The sequence below is a fragment of the Cetorhinus maximus genome, unplaced genomic scaffold (genome assembly GCF_964194155.1).
Source record: "Cetorhinus maximus unplaced genomic scaffold, sCetMax3.hap1.1 HAP1_SCAFFOLD_72, whole genome shotgun sequence".
Taxonomy (NCBI): domain Eukaryota; kingdom Metazoa; phylum Chordata; class Chondrichthyes; order Lamniformes; family Cetorhinidae; genus Cetorhinus; species Cetorhinus maximus.
This window is the reverse complement of record NW_027596106.1, coordinates 783,496-804,336: the sequence shown is the minus strand read 5'-3', so window position 1 is coordinate 804,336 and position 20,841 is coordinate 783,496. Positions and strand designations below refer to the sequence as shown.

At 45.0% G+C, this 20,841-nt stretch overlaps 1 protein-coding gene across 1 annotated transcript; it reads right to left on the bottom strand.

Annotated features, from left to right (window-relative positions):
• Positions 1 to 1,207: 1,207 nt before the first annotated feature.
• Positions 1,208 to 13,079, bottom strand: LOC144672833 (uncharacterized). Its single transcript, XM_078534814.1, has 4 exons — positions 12,247 to 13,079; positions 7,828 to 7,995; positions 2,918 to 3,030; positions 1,208 to 1,911 (listed from the first exon to the last, which is right to left on the bottom strand). Exons 1-4 carry the CDS (start codon positions 12,317 to 12,319, stop codon positions 1,819 to 1,821), a joined length of 447 nt encoding a protein of 148 aa, XP_078390940.1. The 5' UTR covers positions 12,320 to 13,079; the 3' UTR covers positions 1,208 to 1,818.
• Between the last annotated feature and the right edge of the window lie 7,762 nt (positions 13,080 to 20,841).

Here is a 20,841-nt window from a genome sequence, read left to right as displayed (position 1 = left end):
GTTAAGATGAGTTATTGATTGACAATACTCAATTACTCCTAATAAACTAATATTAGGTGAATAGGGGATTAAGATTCACTGAGAATGTGGTTTGACCAGTGACAATTAAATGAATTTTCTCTTTTAGAATAATTATTAGTAGGTTAGTTTAATTACTTAATTATGTTATGCATTAACATTTGCAATTACATAACAAAATTAAGTAATAACGTAATGTATTAGCATGTTTAAGTATGAATTAACAAATATGAGGTGAGACTAACTAACAATCAGGTATATTAATGAGAGACTAATTGCAAAATATATTCAGTTACTGGCGTATGTGAGTTCAGTGTTAGAGGCGTTTGGGAGTTCAATGTTTTTGACGTTTGGGGGCTGTGTTTGATTGTGGGGTTTGAGGCTTAATGTTTAGATAGGTTAATAATATATTTAATTATAGGTCAAGCTTATCATTGAGATGACTGAATATTCTGTCAGATTAGTGACAGATTATTAAAATGAATCTATTACATATATTGAGATAATTGAATATTCAGACAGATTAGTGATGATTAAGATTAATCGATAATTATATATTATTCAGATTATTGAATATTCAGACAGATTAGTGACAGATTATTAAGATTTATAAATGATTAGATATATTATTATTGAGATTATTGACTATTCAGACAGATTAGTGACAGATTATTAAGATTTATAAATGATTAGCTATATAAAGGATGGATGTTTGATAATAAAAAGCTATTTAGAGAGTTGGATGGATTCCTGATACTATTTGAATTGAATCTTGTTAATGATCTATTATTCTCTGGATTAATATTGATTATAGATATTAAAGACTAATAGAAGATGACTTTTCCTGGTTTCTATGGTGATGAGTTCGGGATGTGCTCCAGCCGGGGGCCTCCTGCTCCTCCACGGGCCCAGTTTGAAGCCTCCGCCTCTCGCAGCCTCTTCAGCCGCCCTCAGGGATCTGGCTGCGCCGCCTGACTCAGCACATCCGGTAGGCAGGGGCGGCCATCTTGGTAACGAAGGGAAGCGGCCGGAAAAGAGGTCCCGACCCCGGAAAAGATTCCCGGGAGGTCACCACTGGGACAGAGACACAAAGCATCACGTGACAGACTGGGCTGGAGTCTCAATGGAGCAGAACAGAGTGAAACAATATTAATATATTAATAATAACTGGAGACTTATTGTCTTAACTCACTGGCATAAATAAACTTTAATATCTGATTAAAATTGTCACATTCTATGAGATAACATTCCCCACACTTTACAACAGTGAAATAATACAAACATATTTCACTCAATTTAAGTATATTGTTTTCAGACAGGATTTACTGATCTTGAGACTTGAATTCCCCTCTGATCCTGTGGTAGATGCAGGAGAGCCTATCGCCTTCTTGCAGGCAGACTGGATAGCGACAGTCACAAAGCCCCTGCGATTGCCGCCTCTCCCATTTTCCAGCGATGTAACTGGTGGCTGCTATCTCCACCCATAGGGAGCATGTATCTCTGGCAGTGCAGCACTCCCACATTACTGAAACTCCGACAGTGCAGCACTCCCTCAGTACTGACCCTCCGACAGTGCGGCACTCCCTCAGTACTGACCCTCCGACAGTGCGGCACTCTCTCAGTACTGACCCTCCGACAGTGCGGCACTCCCTCAGTACTGACCCTCAGACAGTGCGGCACTCCCTCAGTACTGACCCTCAGACAGTGCAGCACTCCCTCATTACCGACCCTCAGAATTTGACCGGGATCGGCCCTGACCTCCGTTTGCAGATCCAGTGCTGCGGAGCGCTGCACACAGCGTTAGCCCAGGCTCCTCGGCGCAGGGAGACGCAGTTCCTGAAAGCCTCTATCGCGTAGTCGAAGTGACTGTCGGGGCTGCCTTGGTCCCAGAATCTAGGAGTTGGGGAGGGGGGAACAAATACGGTTTGTGAGTGAAAGTAAAACTCGCTCCCTGCCACCCCCGTTCCCCCCATTCATTAACCGTTAGGGGCTGACGTGAAAGAGAGAAATCCCACCCAATTCCCAGGTGAGGCACATTCTGGCACCCACAGGACAGGTACAGCATGGGGTTCAGTACAGAGAAAAGCTCCCTCAACACTGTCCCCATCAAACACTCCCAGGACAGGTACAGCACGGGGTTATATACAGAGAAAAGCTCCCTCAACACTGTCCCCATCAAACACTCCCAGGGCAGGTACAGCACGGGGTTAGATAAAGGGAAAAGCTCCCTCAAATATGTCCCCATCAAACACTCCCAGCACAGGGACAGCACGGGGTTAGATACAGAGTAAATCACCCCCTACACTGTCCCCATCAAACACTCCCAGGACAGGTACAGCACGGGGTTAGATACAGAGTAAAACAACCTGTAGACTGTCCCCATCAAACACACCCAGGACAGGTACAGCTCCGGTTAGATACAGAGTAATGCTCCCTCTTCACCGTCCCTGTCAAACACTCCCAGGACAGGTACAGCACGGGGTTAGATAGAGAGTAAAGCTCCCTCGACACCGTCCCCGTCTAACAGTTCCAGGACAGGTACAGCACGGGGTTAGATACAGAGTAAAGCTCCCTCTACACAGTCCCCGTCAAACACTCCCAGGACAGGTACAGCACGGGGTTAGATACAGAGTGAATCTCCCTCTAAACAGTCCACATCAAACACTCCCAGGACAGGTACAGCACGGGGTTAGATACAGAGTAAAGTTCGCTCGACGCAGTCCCCGTCAAATACTCCCAGGAGTGGGAGAACACGGGGTTAGTCGCAGTCAAACTGGACTTCCGGCCTTATTCTCCACTGCCTGGGATAAGATTGCCGTTGTTCTCGGTTTGATCCCAGATTCACCTGCACAGCTACTTCCCTCCTGCTGCCCACACTTTGGCCTCGCCCGGTACTCACATTAGGTTGTCTTGTCCAGGTGTCCCATCCACCCACATCCAAGCGGATTCCAGCGGATTGTGCTTGATTCCAATCCAATATACACGGCTCAGGTTGAACTTTGCCACATATTCCTGGAAGGGCAAGTAGTCAGTGAGAAGCATTCACATCAAGTGCCAGGTAATGACCATCTCCAATGAGTCAGAATCCATCCATCGCCCTTTCACGTTCAATGGCATCACCATCACTGAATCCGCCACTATCAACACCTTGGAGTTTACCATTGACCAGAATATGAACTGGAAACGCCAGATAAACATTGTGGCTTCAAGAGCAGGTCAGAGGCTTGGACTCTATTGAGAGCAACTCACCTTCTGACTCCCCAAGCCTGTCCACCATCTACAAGGCAGAAGTCAGGGGTGTGGTGGAATTCTCCCCACTTGCTTGCATTCAGTGCAGCTCCAACAACGCTCAAGAAGCTTGACACCATCCTGGAGAAAGCAGCTGGCTTGATCGGCACCCCATCCACAAACATTCACCCCCTCCACCACAGACACACATTCGCAGCAGTGTGTACCATCTACAAGAGGCACAGCAAGAATTATCCTTAGACGGCACCTTCCAAACCCACTGCCGCTACCATCTAGAAGGACAAAGGCAACACCACCACATGGAAAGTCCCCTCCAAGCCACTGACCATCCTGAATTGGAAATAAATCGGCCGATCCTTCACTGTTACTGGTCCAAAATGCTGGAACTCCCTTTCTCACAGCACGGTGGGTGTGCCTACACAACATGGACTGCAGGAGTTCAAGAAGGCAGCTCACCACCACCTTCTCAAGGGGTAATGGGGAGGCAGTGGTGCAGTGGCATTGTCACTGGACTTGTCACTCAGAGACCCAGAGTCGTGCTGTGGGGTCCTGGGTTGAAATCCCACCATGGCCGATGGTGAAATTTCAATCTAATAAAATAAATCAGGAATTAAAGTCTCATGATGACCATGTAATCCCATCTGGTTCACTAATGCCCTTTAGGGAGGAAATATGTCGCCCCTACCTGGTCTGGTCTACATATGACTCCAGACCCAAAGCAATGTGGTTGGCTCTGAATGGCCCTTTGAACAAGGGCAATTAAGGATGGGCAGTAAATGCTGGCCTAGCCAGCGATGCCCACATCACATGAAAGGATTGTAAAGAAGATGGGTCGTCATAGTGAAAATTTCTCTCGCTGGGGTGAAGCCACAGGCAGAATCTAATTGGCCAAATAATTGGGTGGGTGGGAGGACAGGCGGGCGTAGAGATAGAGGAATCTTAATACAAAGATGGTTAGACAATTGAATGAGATAGCTCTTTCAAATAGCCAGGACAGGTACAGCGGCCGAATGGCTACATTCTACACTGTTCTATTCATTTATTCTACAGTGGGGAAAATCTCCCTCTGCATTGTGCCCATCAAACACTCCCAGGACAGGTACAGCACGGGGTTAGATACAGAGTAAATCACCCTCTACACTGTCCCCATCAAACACTCCGAGGACAGTTACACCACGGGGTTAGATACAGGGTAAAGCTCCCTCTACACAATCCCCATCAAACACTCCCAGGACAGGTACCGCATGGGGTTAGATACAGAATAAAGCTCCCTCTACACCATCCCCATCAAACACTCCCAGGATAGGTACAGCACGGGGTTACATACAGAGTAAAGCTCCCTCTCCACCGTCCCCATCAAACACTCCCAGGACAGGTATACCACAGGGTTAGATACAGAGTAAAGCTCTATCTACAAGCTCCCCATAAAACGCTCCCAGGACAGGTACACACAGGGTCACTGACATTACAAGTGCTGAATGTAGGAGGACAAACCTTCACCATGGTGGCACTAAGTACTCTTCATCATACACCGACCAATGGCTCTCAATCTGGGCGGTGGACAGGGAATGATGGCGTCCGAGCACATGGGGGAGAGGACAGTGGAGAGAGAGAGTGTGGGATTGTGCATAGGAGAGACAGTCACGGTGTTTGAGTGCGTGACATTGTATTAATCGTAATACCTGAGAGAGTGGGTGCAAGAGAGACAGAGTGTGCATTGATGAAAGAGAGGGAGAAAGTATGTTGGTGTGTGATATAGGGAGTGAGTGTCAATGTTTGTGTATGAGAGAGAAGGAGTCTGTGTGTGCGAGAAATACTTTTTCTGTGTGTGTGTTTGTGAGAGACAAAGTGAGTGTGTCAGTGAGTTTGGTGTATCATTGTGTGTGTGTGTACATAATACAAAGCGAATGTGTCAGTGTGTGTGTGTGAGACAAAGTGAGTGTGTCAGTGTGTGTGTGTTAGACAAAGCGAGTGTGCCAGTGTGTGTGTGTGAGACAAAGCAAGTGTGTCAGTGTGTGTGTGTGAGACAAAGCAAGTGTGTCAGTGTGTGTGTGTGAGAGACAAAACGAGTGTGTCAGTGTGTGTGTGTGTGTGTGACAAAGCGAGTGTCAGTGTGTGTGTGTGACACAAAGCGAGTGTGTCAGTGTGTGTTTGTGACACAAAGCGAGTGTGTCAGTGTGTGTGTGTGTGAGAGAGACAAAGCCAGTGTGTCAATGTGTGTGTGAGAGACAAAGCGAGTGTGTCAGTGTGTATCAGTGTGTGTGTGAGAGACAAAGCGAATGTGTCATTGTCTGTGTGCGAGAGACAAAGCGAATGTGTCAGTGTGTGTGTGTGAGAGTCAAAGCGAGTGTGTCAGTGTGTGTGTGAGAGACATAGCGAGTGTGTCAGTGTGTGTGAGACAAAGCGAGTGTGTCAGTGTGTGTGTGTGTGTGACAAAGCGAGTATGCCAGTGTGTGTGTGTGAGACAAAGCGAGTGTGCCAGTGTGTGTGAGACAAAGCGAGTGTGCCAGTGTGTGTGTGAGAGACAAAGCGAGTGTGCCAGTATGTGTGTGAGAGACAAAGCAAGTGTGTCAGTGTCTGAGTGAGACAAAGCGAGTGTGTCGGTGTGTGTATTTGTGTGTGTGTGCGTGAGACAAAGTGAGTGTGTCACTGTGTGTGTGTGAGACAAATCAAGTGTGTCAGTGTGTGTGAGAGACAAAGCGAGTGTGTCAGTGTGTGTGTGTGTGCATGAGACACAGCGAATGTGTCAGTGTGTGTGTGAGACAAAGCGAGTGTGTCAGTGTGTGTGAGACAAAGCGAGTGTGTCAGTGTGTGTGTGTGTGAGACAAAGCAAGTGTGTCAGTGTGTGTGTGAGACAAAGCGAGTGTGTCAGTGTGTGTGTGTGAGACAAAGCGAGTGTGTCAGTGTGTGTGTGTGTGTGAGACAAAGCGAGTGTGTCAGTGTGTGTGTGAGACAAAGCGAGTGTCAGTGTGTGTGTGAGAGACAAAGCGAGTGTCAGAGTGTGTGTGTGAGACAAAACGAGTGTCAGAGTGTGTGTCTGTCAGACAAAGCGAGTATCAGTGTGTGTGTCTGCCAGACAAAGCGAGTGTCTTTGTGTCCAATGTGAGTGAAACAGAGAGCGAGTGTGTCCAATGTGAGTGAGACAGAGAGCGAGTGTGTCCAATGTGAGTGAGAGACAGAGAGCGAGTGTGTCCAATGTGAGTGAGATGGAGAGCGAGTGTGTCCAATGTGAGTGAGATAGAGAGCGAGTGTGTCCAATGTGAGTGAGACAGAGCGAGTGTGTCCAATGTGAGTGGGACAGAGAGCGAATGTGTCCAATGTGAGTGAGACAGAGAGCGAGTGTGTCCAATGTGAGTGAGACAGAGAGCGAGTGTGTCCAATGTGAGTGAGACAGAGAGCGAGTGTGTCCAATGTGAGTGAGAGACAGAGAGCGTGTGTCCAATGTGTATGAGAGGCAGGCAGCGAGTGTGTCCAATGTGAGTGAGAGACAGTGAGCGAGTGAGTCCAATATGGGTGAGACTGAGAGCGAGTGTGTCCAATGTGAGTAAGAGACAGAGAGCGAGTGTGTCCAATGTGAGTGAGACAGAGAGCGAGTGTGTCCAATGTGAGTGAGACAGACAGCGAGTGTGTCCAATATGAGTGAGACAGAGAGTGAGTGTGTCCAATGTGAGTGAGAGACAGAGAGAAAGCGTGTCCAATGTGAGTGAGACAGAGAGCGAGCGTGTCCAATGTGAGTAAGAGACAGAGAGCGAGTGTGTCCAATGTGAGTGAGAGACAGAGAGCGAGTGTGTCCAATGTGAGTGAGAGACAGAGAGCGAGCGTGTCCAATGTGAGTGAGAGACAGAGAGTGAGTGTGTCCAATGTGAGTGAGAGACAGGGAGTGAGAGTGTCCAATGTGAGTGAGAGACAGGGAGCGAGTGTGTCCAATGTGTATGAGAGGCAGGGAACGAGTGTTAGTGTGTGTAAGGAGTAAGGGAGAGAGTATGAGTGAGTGTGAAAGAAGGTGTGAGTTCATCTCTGCGTCTGTGTGTGTGCATGTGCGTGTGCGGAGGTGTGATCGTTTTCGTGCACCGAGGGACTGGGAACTGTTTAAATCCCCTCGGGCTGTACAGCTGAAAATGAATGTCTGCAAATGATTGTAATATTCATTTATTGTATTGATGCATTTCGTGATACACGTTGTAAACGTTGAACCTGATTGTATTTTTGTGATGGTGATTTTGAAATGTTGTTGAAGATATATTGCGAATAAAGTATATTTAAAAAAAAAAGTGTGCTGCACATGTTGGATGAGCTCCGAACAGGATGTGCAGCTGAGTGACTCACCCTACCCGCCGCCGCCCGCCCCCCCCCCCACCACCCCCCCCCCGCCCCCGCCAATAACAGCACAGACAGAGAACTGGGGATGGGGTGGGAAGCAGAAACCAAGGAAGTGAGGAGGCGTTCATTTGGAAAGTGGTGGGGGATGTGGAAATGGCATGTTGGGGAATAGTTGCAGAGGGAGAGAGGGAGGGAACTTCCTGCTGTCTCGTTGTGAGCAACAACAGGCCCAAAACTTACTGATAATCTTGCAGAAGGAGCGGAACCATTTCCTGAACGTGTCTTGGAAATGAGCGCAGTCAGATGGTGTGAGCTCCAGCTTCATGGAGTCGCTGACCTTGCTGTAACTGTTGAGGGCGGCGTCCAGGGCTGTTTGTTTCAACAAGATCTCCTGTTTCATCCGCGCACCTGTTGACAGAGCAGCCGAGGGAATGAAAAGTCTGCAGGTATCTCTAGCCCCAGGTACCACACGCCCCTCCCCACCCCGTGGAACACACGCCCACCACCCAGGGACACCCCCCACCCAGGGACCACACCCCCAGCCCCCAGCCCTGCCTAACTGCTTCAGGAACGTGTTCAGCGCTGGGACAGGGGGCATCGAGGAAGCAGAGATTCTGCACGGCAATAATCACCAAAACAGCTTGGTGATCACGAAAAGACAACCTGTTTGCTCAGTCTCTTTTCTCCCTCCTTCCATGGGGTGTGGGCTTCGCTGGCTGGGCCAGCATTTATTGCCAATCCCAAATTGCCCCCTTGAGAATGTGGTGGTGAGCTACCTTCTACCGCTGCAGTCAATGTGGAGTAGGTACACCCACAGTGCTGTTAGATTGTGCGGCGCTGTCGAAGGAGCCTTGGTGAGTTGCTGCAGTGCATCTTGTATTTGGTACACACACTGCTGCCACTGTGCGTTGGTGGTGGAGGGAGTGAATGTTTGTGGATGGGGTGCCACTCAAGCAGGGCTGCATTTTCCCAGATGGTGTTGACCTTCCTGATTGTTGTGGGAGCGGCACTCATCCAGGCAAGTGGAGAATATTCCTTCACACTCCGGAATTGTGCCTTGCAGATGGTGGACAGTCTTTGGGGAGCCAGGAGGTGAGTTACTCCCCACAGGATTCCCAGTCTCTAACCTGCTGGATGGATAATTGTCGGCCTCAAGACAGGCGGGGAGATCTCATGCCCTGTTCTGGCAGGAGTTGGCATGGGATCTTTCAATTTCACCCCAGGAGGAACATGGCAGCATCAGTTTAATATCTAAACCAGCACTCCCTCAGTACTGACCGTCCAACAGTGCAGCGCTCCCTCAGAACTGACCGTCCAACAGTGCGGCGCTCCCTCAGAACTGACCGTCCGACAGTGCGGCGCTCCCTCAGTACTAACCGTCCGACAGTGCGGCGCTCCCTCAGTACTGACCATCCGACAGTGCGGCGCTCCCTCAGCAATGACCTTCCAACAGAGCAGCGCTCCCTCATTAGTGACAGTATTCGCAACGTGTACTGCCAGCAGGCTCAATCTCCCTTTCATCCCTGCAATGTCTCTGCCCCATTCTCTCTCCTGCTCACTCCCTCTTCTCCATTCTCTCTCTCTATGTCTCTCTGTGTACCACCGACTCACGTGTAGTGGTCTTGTCCCTGGTACCTCAAGACCCAGGGGAATGTTCAAGGGAGCAGGGCTCGAATCACAGGTGGGGATGGTAGAATTTTAATTAAATAAAATCATGAATTAAAAGTCAAATGAAGGAAATCTGCTGCCCTCGCCTGGTCTGGCTTACATGTGACTCCAGACCCCCAGCAATGTGGCTGATTCTTAACAGCTCTCTGAAATGGCCTAGCAATCCAGTCAGTTGTACCAAACCACTACAAAGTCACAAATAGGGAAGGAAACCGGATGGACCACTCGATCGACCTCGGCACTGGAAACAACAACGGGAATCTCAGCCTTGTTGACCCAGAAAAATCCTCCTTCCTAACATCTGGGAACTAGTGCCAACACTGGGGGAATTGTCTCACAGACGAGTCAAGCAATAGCCTGACATAGCCATCCTCACAGAATCATACCTTAGAGATAATGACCCAGACACAACCATCACCATCCTGGATACTAGCATGACAGGCCCAGCAGAGGTGACGACACAGTGGTATACAATCGGGAGGGAGTTGCCCTGGGAGTCCTCAGCATCAACTCCGGACTCCGTGAAGTCTCATGGCATCAGGTCATACATGGAAGAGAGCTCCAAAAATATCCCCATGCTTAATGATGTGGGAGCCCAGCACATCATTGCAAAAGATAAGGCTGAAGTATTTGCTACAATCTTCAGCCAGGAGTCGATGATCCACCTTTTCCTCCTCCGGAGTTCCCCAGCATCACAGATGTCAGACTTCAGCCAATTTGATTCACTCCACATGATATAAAGCAATGGCTGAAGGCAATGGATACTGCAAAGGCTATGGGCCCTGACAATATTCTGGCAATAGTACTGGAGGCTTGTGCTCCAGAACTCGCCGCGGCCTTAGACAAGCTTCCAGTTCAGCTATAACACTGGCTCCTACCCAGCTTTGTGGAAAAATGCCCAGATGTTTCTTGTATACAAAAAGCAAGTCAAATCCAAACCGGACAATTAACGCCCCATTAGTCTACTCTCCATCATCAGTAAAATGATGGAAGGGGTCATCAGCAGTGCTATCAAGTGGCACTTGCTTAGCAATAACCTTCTCACTGACAGTCAGTTAGGTTTCCGCCAGGGTCACACAGCTCCTGACCTAATGACAGCTTGGTTCAGACATACACCCAAGAGCTAAACTGCCGAGGTGATGTGAGAGTGACTGTCCTTGATATCAAGACAGCATTTGACCGAGTCTGGCATCAAGGACTCCTTGCAAAACTGATCTCAACTGTAATCTGGGGGAAAATCTCTGCTGGTTGGAGTCATACCTAGCACAAAGGAAGATGCTTGTGGTTGTTGGAGGTCAGTCATCTCAGCTCCAGGACAACACTGCAGGAGTTCCTCAGGGTCGTGTCCTCGGTCCAACCATCTTCAGCTGCTTCATCAATGACCTTCCTTCCATCATCAGTTCAGAAGTGGGGATGTTCGCTGATGATTGCACAATGTTCAGAACCATTCGCGACTCCTCAGATACTGAAGCAGTCCATGTCCAAATGCAGCAAGACCTGGACAATATCCAGCCTTGGGCTGACAAGTAGCAAGTATGATTCGTGCCACACAAGTGTCAGGCAATAACCATCTCCGGCAAGAGAGAAATCAATCACTGCCCCTTGTCTTCACTGGCATCAGCATTGCTGAATCCCCCACTGTCAACATCCTGGGGATATGATTGAGCAGAAACTGAGCTGGACTAGCCATATAAACACTGGTTAAAAGTGTAGGTCAGAGGATGGGAATCCTCCAGCGAGTAACTCACTTCCTGACTCCCCAAATCCAGTCCACCATCTACAATGCACAAGTCAGGGGTGTGATGGAATACTCTCCACTTGCCTTGACGAGTGCAGCTCCCACAACACTCAACCAGCCCAATTGATTGGCACCAGACTAAACAGCCCAATTAATTGGCACCACGTCCAGAAACATTCACTCCCTCCACTGCCGACACACAGCATTGTGTACCATGTAGAAGATGCACTGCAGAAACTCACCAAGGCTCCTTAGACAGCACCTTCCAAACCCTCAACCGTCTAGAAAGACAAGGGCAGCAGACACATGGGAACACCAACAACTGGAAGTTCCCCTTGAAGCCACTCATCATGCTGACTTGGAAATATATCAGTCCTTCCTTCACTGTCGCTGGGTCAAATTCCTAAAACTCAATCTCTAACAGCATTGCGGGGGTACCTAAACCACATGGACTGCAGTGGTTCAACAAGGCCGCTCAGTACCACCTTCTCTAGGGCAATGAGGGGTGTGCAATAAATGCTGGATATGGCCAGCGATACCCACATCGCTTAATTACATTAAGAAGAAAATATCTACCCAGCTTTCTCTCTCTCTCTGTGTCCCGCTTGCTTAATCTGTATCTCTGACACATTGATTCACCATATCAGTCCCGTTTGCTTTCTCTGTCCTGCCCACTGACTGTATCTCTGCCCTGTTCTCTCTCCCTGCCCAGCTCACTGTGTGTGTCTGTGCCTCATGCACCCTCCCTCCGCCCTGCTCACTCTATATCGCCTCAGTGATATAGCTGGCCTTACCTTCACTGTACAAGATAACGGCGGTGATTGCAAAGATAGCAGCGATAGTTAGTGAACCAATTACAAGCTTCTTCCACCCGCTCCCACAGAACACCTGCCAGGATGTCTCTGCAATGACACAGTCAAAGGAAAGCTCAGCTCCAGGAAGGGGAATGGGAGCATCACTGATGGATGAGGAAGGGTTGGAATGCCAACTGCTTCAAGGAATTAATACACAAAACTAACAGCGATCTACACTGTCCCCATCAAACACTCCCAGGACAGGTACAGCACGGGGTTGGATACAGAGTAAAGCTCCCTCTACACCGTCCCCATCAAACACTCCCAGGACAGGTACAGCACGGGGTTAGATACAGAGTAAAGCTCCCTCTACACCGTCCCCATCAAACACTCCCAGGACAGGTACAGCACGGGTTTAGATACAGAGTGAAGCCACACAACCTCGAATGGTGTCCATACCTTCCTGGGTCTCAGTCGGCGAGTCATTGGTCTCCTCCGCACTCATCTGGTCATCATCCAACTCCTGCCGCATGTTCCTCTCGCTCCAACTCACCCTGACCCTCGGCTGATCCCGTGAGTGCTCTCCCAGCGAGCTGTCGTCCTCCCGCTGCCTCCGTCTATATCAACCATCATCATCCGCCAAGAAGGGATAACTCTCCTCCTCTGCAACACCCCCTGGTCTGATATTCCAGTCAGTTCAGACTGATTGTCCCAGCGCTCCTTTTACACTTGGCTCCACATTCTTCACTCCAGTTTTCTTTGCCTCACCCACACTCCCTGTTTGTTAGAAATATAAATTAGTCCAAAGCACAGGAGGGGATTATTGTTCTATATCTGCAATCGCCTGGATTAAATCGGGTTTCGACTGAACGAAGCCCTGTGCCTCACTTTGCAATGAAGGATTATTGCTGCCAATGTATTTGAGATGAATTTCACATCGATTGGTGAACAATGACTTTTAATTCTCGACTTCGCTTGAAATGCAGCTTTTCAAATTAATCATTCGCTCAATAATTGTCTCTAGAATTCATGAATTATTTGTTATCATTGAAAGCCGATTTCTCTTAACTGATGCTTGTTAAATGAGCTTCTTAACGAATTAGAATAACAAATTTTTATTACATTTTGGTGGAATGACGCTCATTGGAGGCTGGTTCTTTAGGTTAACCATTAGTTATTAATGACCAATTCAAGATAATCTCTCAAAAGACTAGGATTATTCACCAATTATCCTGTAATTAGATTTAATAATTAATAGTTACAATTATGATGTGATTGGATTTGTTTTGCCGAGATCTGGTAAAGGATAAAGTGATTAATTATTTATTTCTCAATTAACTAGGTTAAGTAAATACAAAAAAATCCTTCCGCATCAATGCCGGATCATTAAGAGAGTTTTCTAAACATACCTCAACAAAGGTGGAGATTAATTTTTAAACTTTTCGCTAAATTATTAAACGTTCACTGAAATATTAAAGTATTTTGTTTGTTAGATTATTATTACTGATTGATTCGGAATAATTTATTGAACACCCAGAATATTTAGCCAAAACGTTCGATGTTCCAAACATTGAATATTTAGTTAGCGCGGGTGATGATTAATTAATTATTCCAAAGTAATGACTGTAGTAGAGAATTAATTTGCATGTGTTAATATATGAAATGAAAACAAGTTTAAAGAAATTAACTTTGAATATGAAATAACAAGTGAAATTATTATTTAGACTGCACAAATATTTCCGGATTATTTAGTGATTAGCACAGTTCTATGCAGAATAATAAATATTTCGTGAACACAAAAGTTAAATATGATTATTAAGTATTCAATACAATTCTTAAACATGTACATAAAGCATTAAATATTTAGATTGCTGCTTGACTATTGATAGTTACAGTCAGGGAAAGAGTAATGATGGATTATTTAATGAATATGTTGATTTAGAGAACAAGCGTGAATTTTGATCAATTAATTATAAATACTGAATACCTGACGTATTATTTAGGCAGAAAAAATGCAAGTTTACATCAGTTATGTTATTACTATTAAGCTAAGTTATTCCATATATTTTGCAAATGTTTTCTGATTACTAAAGATTTAGCCAGGATAATAAACAGAAACTTGTGCCAATTTATTGGAACAACACAAATTTACATATCTACGGTTATTAAAATTGCAGTCGAGTTATTATTTAAGCTATGCTAATTCTTACAAACCATTACAATCGTATCAAGACTAACAGATCAGCTATTTGTGAATTTGTGATTGACAGAACAAACACATGTTTAGAAAAATTAAATGTTTTTAAATATGAATCCAAGTTATTATTAAATGCAAACTTTTTTTTATTTAGAATGAGCTGTTGTTTACTGATTAATATAGATGAATATCAAAATATATTAAATTCAATATCAAAATTGAATAAATCTGCTGAAAGATTATTAATTGGCAGAAGGCACACAAGTTTAGGCAAATGGAATATTATCACCATGTGTTAAGGGGCAGAACAACCACAAGTTTTTAAGAAGTAAAAGTGATTTTTTTTTTAATTGACAGAAATATGAAGATTAATTAAATCAGCCACAATATATTAAATTTGAAAATGAAATAATTGTAATTAATGAACTAAAGGTTTCAAAATGTATTTTAAAATGTCGCCTTATGTGACTGTGTCACAAGAGATGGGACATGTTTTTATATTTATGAAAATTAAACAACCTATCAACAGATATTTTATTAAATGAACAGAACAAATGCAAGTTTAAATGAAATATGATTATTAAATCTGCCAATTGATTCAAACGCAAGTTTAGATAAATTAAACATTAAGATCAGGTACGTTAATTGACACAACAAGCACGTTTCAAATGTAATGACTGTGTTAATCTTTGGGGAAACAGAACGAGTTTAGATGAATTTAATACTAGTAATAACTATATTAATTGGCAGAAGAGACACACGTTTAGGCAACTTGAACACAAAAGCGAAAGAGGTTCAATAACAGAACCACCAAAGTCAATTTAGATAAATTAAATCTAATTATTAATTATGTTAACTGACAGGACAAATGTCAGTTTAGAAAAAGGAAAACATTTTATTTAACAAGTTAACTGATTGAACAAACTCGAGTTTAGGCTGAATGTGTGAACTGATATTAACACAATATTAGACGAAGTAAATATAAACATTAAAAATCTCAATTGACAGATCAAACAAACATGTTTCAATGAGATGATTAAATGTGTTAATCGACAGAGTGAAAAAAACACCAGTTTGGACAAACTGATCAATGAGCCTTAAATGTTGCAGTTAAATTAATAGGTTAATTCACAGAACAAACACAAATTTAAACTAAATATGATAATTAAAACTGTTTAATTTACGTAAATGTAAGTTTTATACAAATATTAACATTAAATCTGTTTAAATGTGATTGGAATTCAATAGATATTGAATTGATATGAATTTAATATTGAAATGAAACCCGCCAAATGATGAATTGAAGCTTTGAATTGTAATTATCTGATAGAAAGTATCAGGATTCCTCAGGGAAATTGCTGAATGTTGGATTATGTTAATATTTGGGGGAATTAATTAGTATTTTGGAACATTTGAGTTTAGGGGATGTTAATGGTTAATTGACGATTATCGGTTGCCCTCCGGCTAATTTCTATCACTTATTGGATAATCCTCCCTCTGAGGCCCCGACAGAAGCTGCCTCCGGGACCAGGCCGCAAAAAAAGCCTGGGCCTCTCCCCGCGGTGCCATGGGGAGATAGGCCGCACCCTGCACGCGCCGCCCGGCTCCAAAACAGATCACCACCGCCGCCATCTTAGGTACGGCTGGGACCGGAAGAGGCGATCTCCAGGGGCGACGGCAGAAAAGGGCGAGGCTTCGGGCGCATATGACGTTCGGCGAGCGACTGATGCGCTGCCTTCCCGTGAGGGAGGTTGCTGCGCGCGCAGCCAAGACTCCCATGGACACCAGAGTGTGAGAACAACCCAGAGTGAAAATAGAGGAGGAAATGAATTAATAAATTAGAGAGAGAGAGAGAGAGTAACCCAGTGTGAAAATAGAGGAGGAAATTCATTAATAAATTAGAGAGAGAGAGTAACACAGTATGAAAATAGAGGAGGAAATTAATTAATAAATTAGAGAGAGAGAGTGACACAGTGTGAAAATAGAGGAGGAAATTAATTAATAAATTAGAGAGAGGGAGAGTAACCCAATGTGAAAATAGAGGAGGAAATTAATTAATAAATTAGAGAGAGGGAGAGTAACCCAATGTGAAAATAGAGGAGGAAATTAATTAATAAATTAGAGAGAGAGAGAGAGTAACCCAGTGTGAAAATAGAGGAGGAAATTAATTTATAAATTAGAGAGAGTAACCCAGTGTGAAAATAGAGAAGGAATGCAATGAATAAATAAGAGAGAGAGAGAGCAACCCAGTGTGAAAATACAGAAGGAATGTAATTAATAAATATGAGAGAGAGAGAGAGAGAGAACAACCAAGTGTGAAAATAGAGGCGGGATATAATTAATAAATTAGAGCGAGAGTGCAAGCCAGTGTGCAAATAGTGGAATATAAATAAGAAATGAGAGACAGTAGCCCATTGTGCAAATAGAGGAGGAATGCAATTAATAAATTTGAGAGAGAGAGTAACCCAATTTGCAAAGAATGCATTAATGAATTGGAGAAGGAGAGAGGAACCCAGTGCAAACGTAGAGGAAAAATGCAAATAATTAATTAGACAGAGACAGCAACCAGTGTGCAAAGATTGGAGGAATGTAAGTTATAAATTAGAGAAAGGGAGAGAGATCAATGCAGTGTGCTAATAGAGGTGTAAAAATGAATAGCGAGAGAGAGAAAGCAACCCAGTACATAAATATAAGGGGATGTAATTAATCAATTAGAGAGAGAGAGAGACAAAGCACCATAGTGTCCAAATTCAGGAGGAATTTAATTATGAAATTAGAGCGGATAGATTGAAACCTAGTGTGTAAATAGAGGATTAATGTAATTAATCAATTAGAGGGAGAAACACATTGTGCAAATGGAGCAGGAATGTGATTAATAAAATGCAGAGAGAGCAACAGTGTACAAATAAAGGTGGAATACAATTAATAATTTAGAGGGATAGAGAGTGAAAGCAACTCAGTGTGAAAATAGAGGAATGCAAATTATAAAGTAGAAAGAGAGAACAATTAAAAAAATTAGAGAGAGAGAGCAAATACCACTTCCTGTCTTTTGGCAGTCTAACAATTTCCATTGTTTTTATCGGTCAAAAATGTAGAGTGCATCGCTCAGCATGTAGTCCTGGACCTTAGAATGTGGCAGTATGCAACTTTCATTCGAGAACAAGTATTTGCACTGGAGGACCAGCAGGTTTCAGGCAGAGCAAAGAGCGGCTTTCATCGAGTTGGTGAATCTCCAGCTGCAGCTGACTTTTGTCTCAGTGTTTGTCCCTGGGAAAAGCCCATGGAGCACAGAGTCCTGTGTCACAAAACTGCTCGGGATGAACCCCAACAAAAAACACTGCATCTCTCTCCAGAACTTTGCAAAGGCACATTCCACCAGGAGGTGAACAACATTCTCTTACGATTCAATGCAAAAAACACCACACGGCGGAACACCGAGGATGCTGAAGGCACAAAGCTGGGTGGCCGGGGGGAGGCGTTGCAATAACATGGAAATGATTAAATGCTGGAGTGTCTGTGTATGTCTGTGTGTGTGCCTGTGTGTGTGTCTGTGTGTGTGTCTGTGTGTGTGTGTCTTGGTCAGCAGTTCAGGTACTTGCTTATTCTGTATTGATTCTCTGGATGTGGGTGTTGCTGCCTCTGGCAGCATTTGTAGCCCATCCCTAATTGCTCCTTGAGAAGGTGCTGGTGAGCTTCCTTGAGCAACCTACCCTCTGCTGGATACTGTCAGAATCAGACACCCAGAAATGTTCTCTCACTCACACACGCATACACTCCTTTACCAATCTACACTCTGCTAGATACTGTCACAATTTCATAAACCCACAAACACTCAGACACACACACACACACACACACACCATTAACAATCAACCCTCTACAGGATAATTGTCAGAGTGACATAGAAACAAACACCTTTACCAATATATACTGCCTGAATCTCACACACACACCGCCCACACCTTTATTAATCCCCACCGTGTGTGTGTTCGCGATCCCTGCTGTGTGTGTTTCCCCCTGTGTGTAATAATCCATTCATTATTCTGTGTGTAATTATCAATTGTCAGTCAGTCAACAAGCCTAATATTTAACATCTTATGTACATAGTTGAGGATTTTGTTGAATATTTAACAATCATATGTAATCTTTGTGTGCTTTAACTGTACACTTTAAAAGTCCCTGTCTTATATCGAGCTGTGACGAGTCACTCTCTTTAGGAGCTGCTGGTTTAACTTTATAACTCACTTAAAATTCTGCTACCTCTAGGTCTGAAACTGACTCTCACACCAAAGCTAAACTGGAATCAGCTTTACCATTCAAATTCTCACATTGAACCATAGTTCCAAACATACTCACCCTTGGCTCTGTCTCAGAAATCTCCACTCTTACTTCTTATGACAGGTACCTGTTCAACTGGCTATCTCTAGGTCAGAATCAGACTCTTAATCTAAAATTACACTCATTCTGAAATTAAACTTGTATCAGATTTAACTTTTGAATTATCACATTAAACCAGGTTCACAAAAATACTAATTTCAGTGTCTGTCTCACTCAGGCTAATGTCTCCCCTCACTGACTGTGTGACCATTACTGGTTGTGCACTTTAAAAGTCCCTGTCTTATACTGAGCTGTGGAGAGTCACTCTCTAGCTGAGCTTCCTACTGCTGTCATCAAAAAATATTCAGCCAAGGGTGATTGACAGTGAACTGCCAAAAAGTCAGTTGCCTGTTGAACTAGGCTGCTGACCAATGTGTGCTGCGATGTTTGAAGGTGAGACTGCCATTGGTTGATGCTGCTCCTGGGTGAGGGTGGCAAGGTCAATGAGGCAATGGTGGGGGACCTCCAGAGCTGGTGGTCAGAGGGTGATTCAGACCATGAAACCTCCATGTGTGGATTAGGAGATCAGGGTGTAGATCCATATCATACATCATGGTTTTGGAGTCTGGCCGACTGCCAGCAAATAGGAGGGCTAAATCTTTCTTTCACTGATAACACACCTCTCAGATCAAATGGATTCACAACGCTGGGTGCCAGATGTCACACATTTATTCAGCAAACATTACTCAATGAATGAAGAGCAAGAGGCAAAGATTCAGACAAACCGCTGCCAATTTTTGGATGAGAATTCAAATGGGTTAGTTACCAGTTTAGAATACAGATCAATCGGACCATACGGACATGGGAGTGAGGAGCAGGATTCGGCCATTCAGCCCCTCGAGCCTGCTCCACCTTTCAACAAGATCGTGGCTGAACTGCTTGTGGTGTCATCTCCACTTTCCTGCCTGTGCCCCACCCCCACCCCCGCCAACCAAATAACGATTTGACCCCCAGGTCGATCAGAAATCTGTCTAACTCAGCCTTCAATATATTCAATGTCCCGGCCTCCACTGCTCTGTGGGGGAGAGAAATCCATTCCACAGACTAACAACTCTCTAAGAGAAGAAATTCCTTCTCATCTCCGTCTTCAATGGGAGACCCCTTGTTCTGAAGATTTGCCCCCTCCCCCCCCCCCCCACCCTTAGGACCCCCGCCACCCCACGTGACGGGGAAACATTCTCTCAGTATCTTTGTTTCAATAAGGTCGCCTCTCATTCTTCTAACCTCCAAAGGGCACAGGCCTCACCTGGCCAACCTTTCCTCCATAAGGCAGCCCCCTTCATCCCAGGAATCAGCCCATTCAATCCTCTCTCAATTGCTTCTCATGTGATCCGCCCCTTTCTAAAGTGAACAGGACAAAACGTAAAGTAACTGAATTGCTAACTACCAGTTGCAATACCCAACCTTCCAGGCGTCTTATTCTCTCATCTGTACAAGGCACTAGTTAGACCACACCTAGAATACCGTGAACAGTTTTGACCCGCTGATTGAAGGAAAGATGTACTGGCATTGGTGGCTGTCCAGAGAAGGTTCACTTGGTTGATCCCGGGGATGGAGGGATTTGCTTATGAGGAGAGGTCGAGTCGGTTGTGCCTGTACTCACGAGTTTAGACGAATGTCATGCGAGGTCATTGAAACATAATATTCTTTGGCTGCTTGATAGAGTAGATGCTGAGAGGCTGTTTCCCATTGTGGGAGAGTCTAGGACCAGAGGGCATAATCTCAGAGTAAGGGGGCCCATATTTAAAATAGAGGTGAGGAGGAATTTCTTCTCTCAGAGGGTAGTCAATCTGTGGAATTCTTTACCGCAGAGGGGTGTAGAGGCTGGGTCGTTGAGTATATTCAAAACTGAGGTAGACAGACAGATTTTTAATCAGTAAGAGAATCAAGGGGTATGGGGCAAAGGCAGGAAAGTGGAGTTGAGGATTATCAGCTCAGGCGTGATCTCATTGAATGGCGGAGCAGACTCGATGGGCCGAATGGCCTATTTCTGCCCCAACCTCTTCTGGTCTTAAATCATGAAACAATTCTTCTCGAGTTAGATCAAAAGCTATCACAGATGATGATTCAGCACCCAAACCAAAAATTAAATAATAAACCCGAAACACAACATCCCACCCCACACACCACCACCAATGAGCCCACACCCTCATGCTGCTGGAGACTGTCCCTCAGTGCAGAAATCTGGTTGCAACCCATTCGCTGACCAACCCGGATCTCCCGGGTCATTTCTTCTTCTCCTCGCCGGGATTCTCTTGTAATTTTGGCACCAGCTTCTTGCAGGGAAGATATTTTTCCAGCATTTCATGAACCTGGGAATGGACAATTGAGGAGTCAGGTTGGAGAGAATGGGAACGCTGTTACTGAGCAACTGACAAGGGGATCTCAGGAGACATCGATGGGCCCCTTAGCTCGAGGGAAATTCCTTCCCTTAACACGAGGGGGAAACGTGCCCCACTTCTACACCCGAACAATCCCTG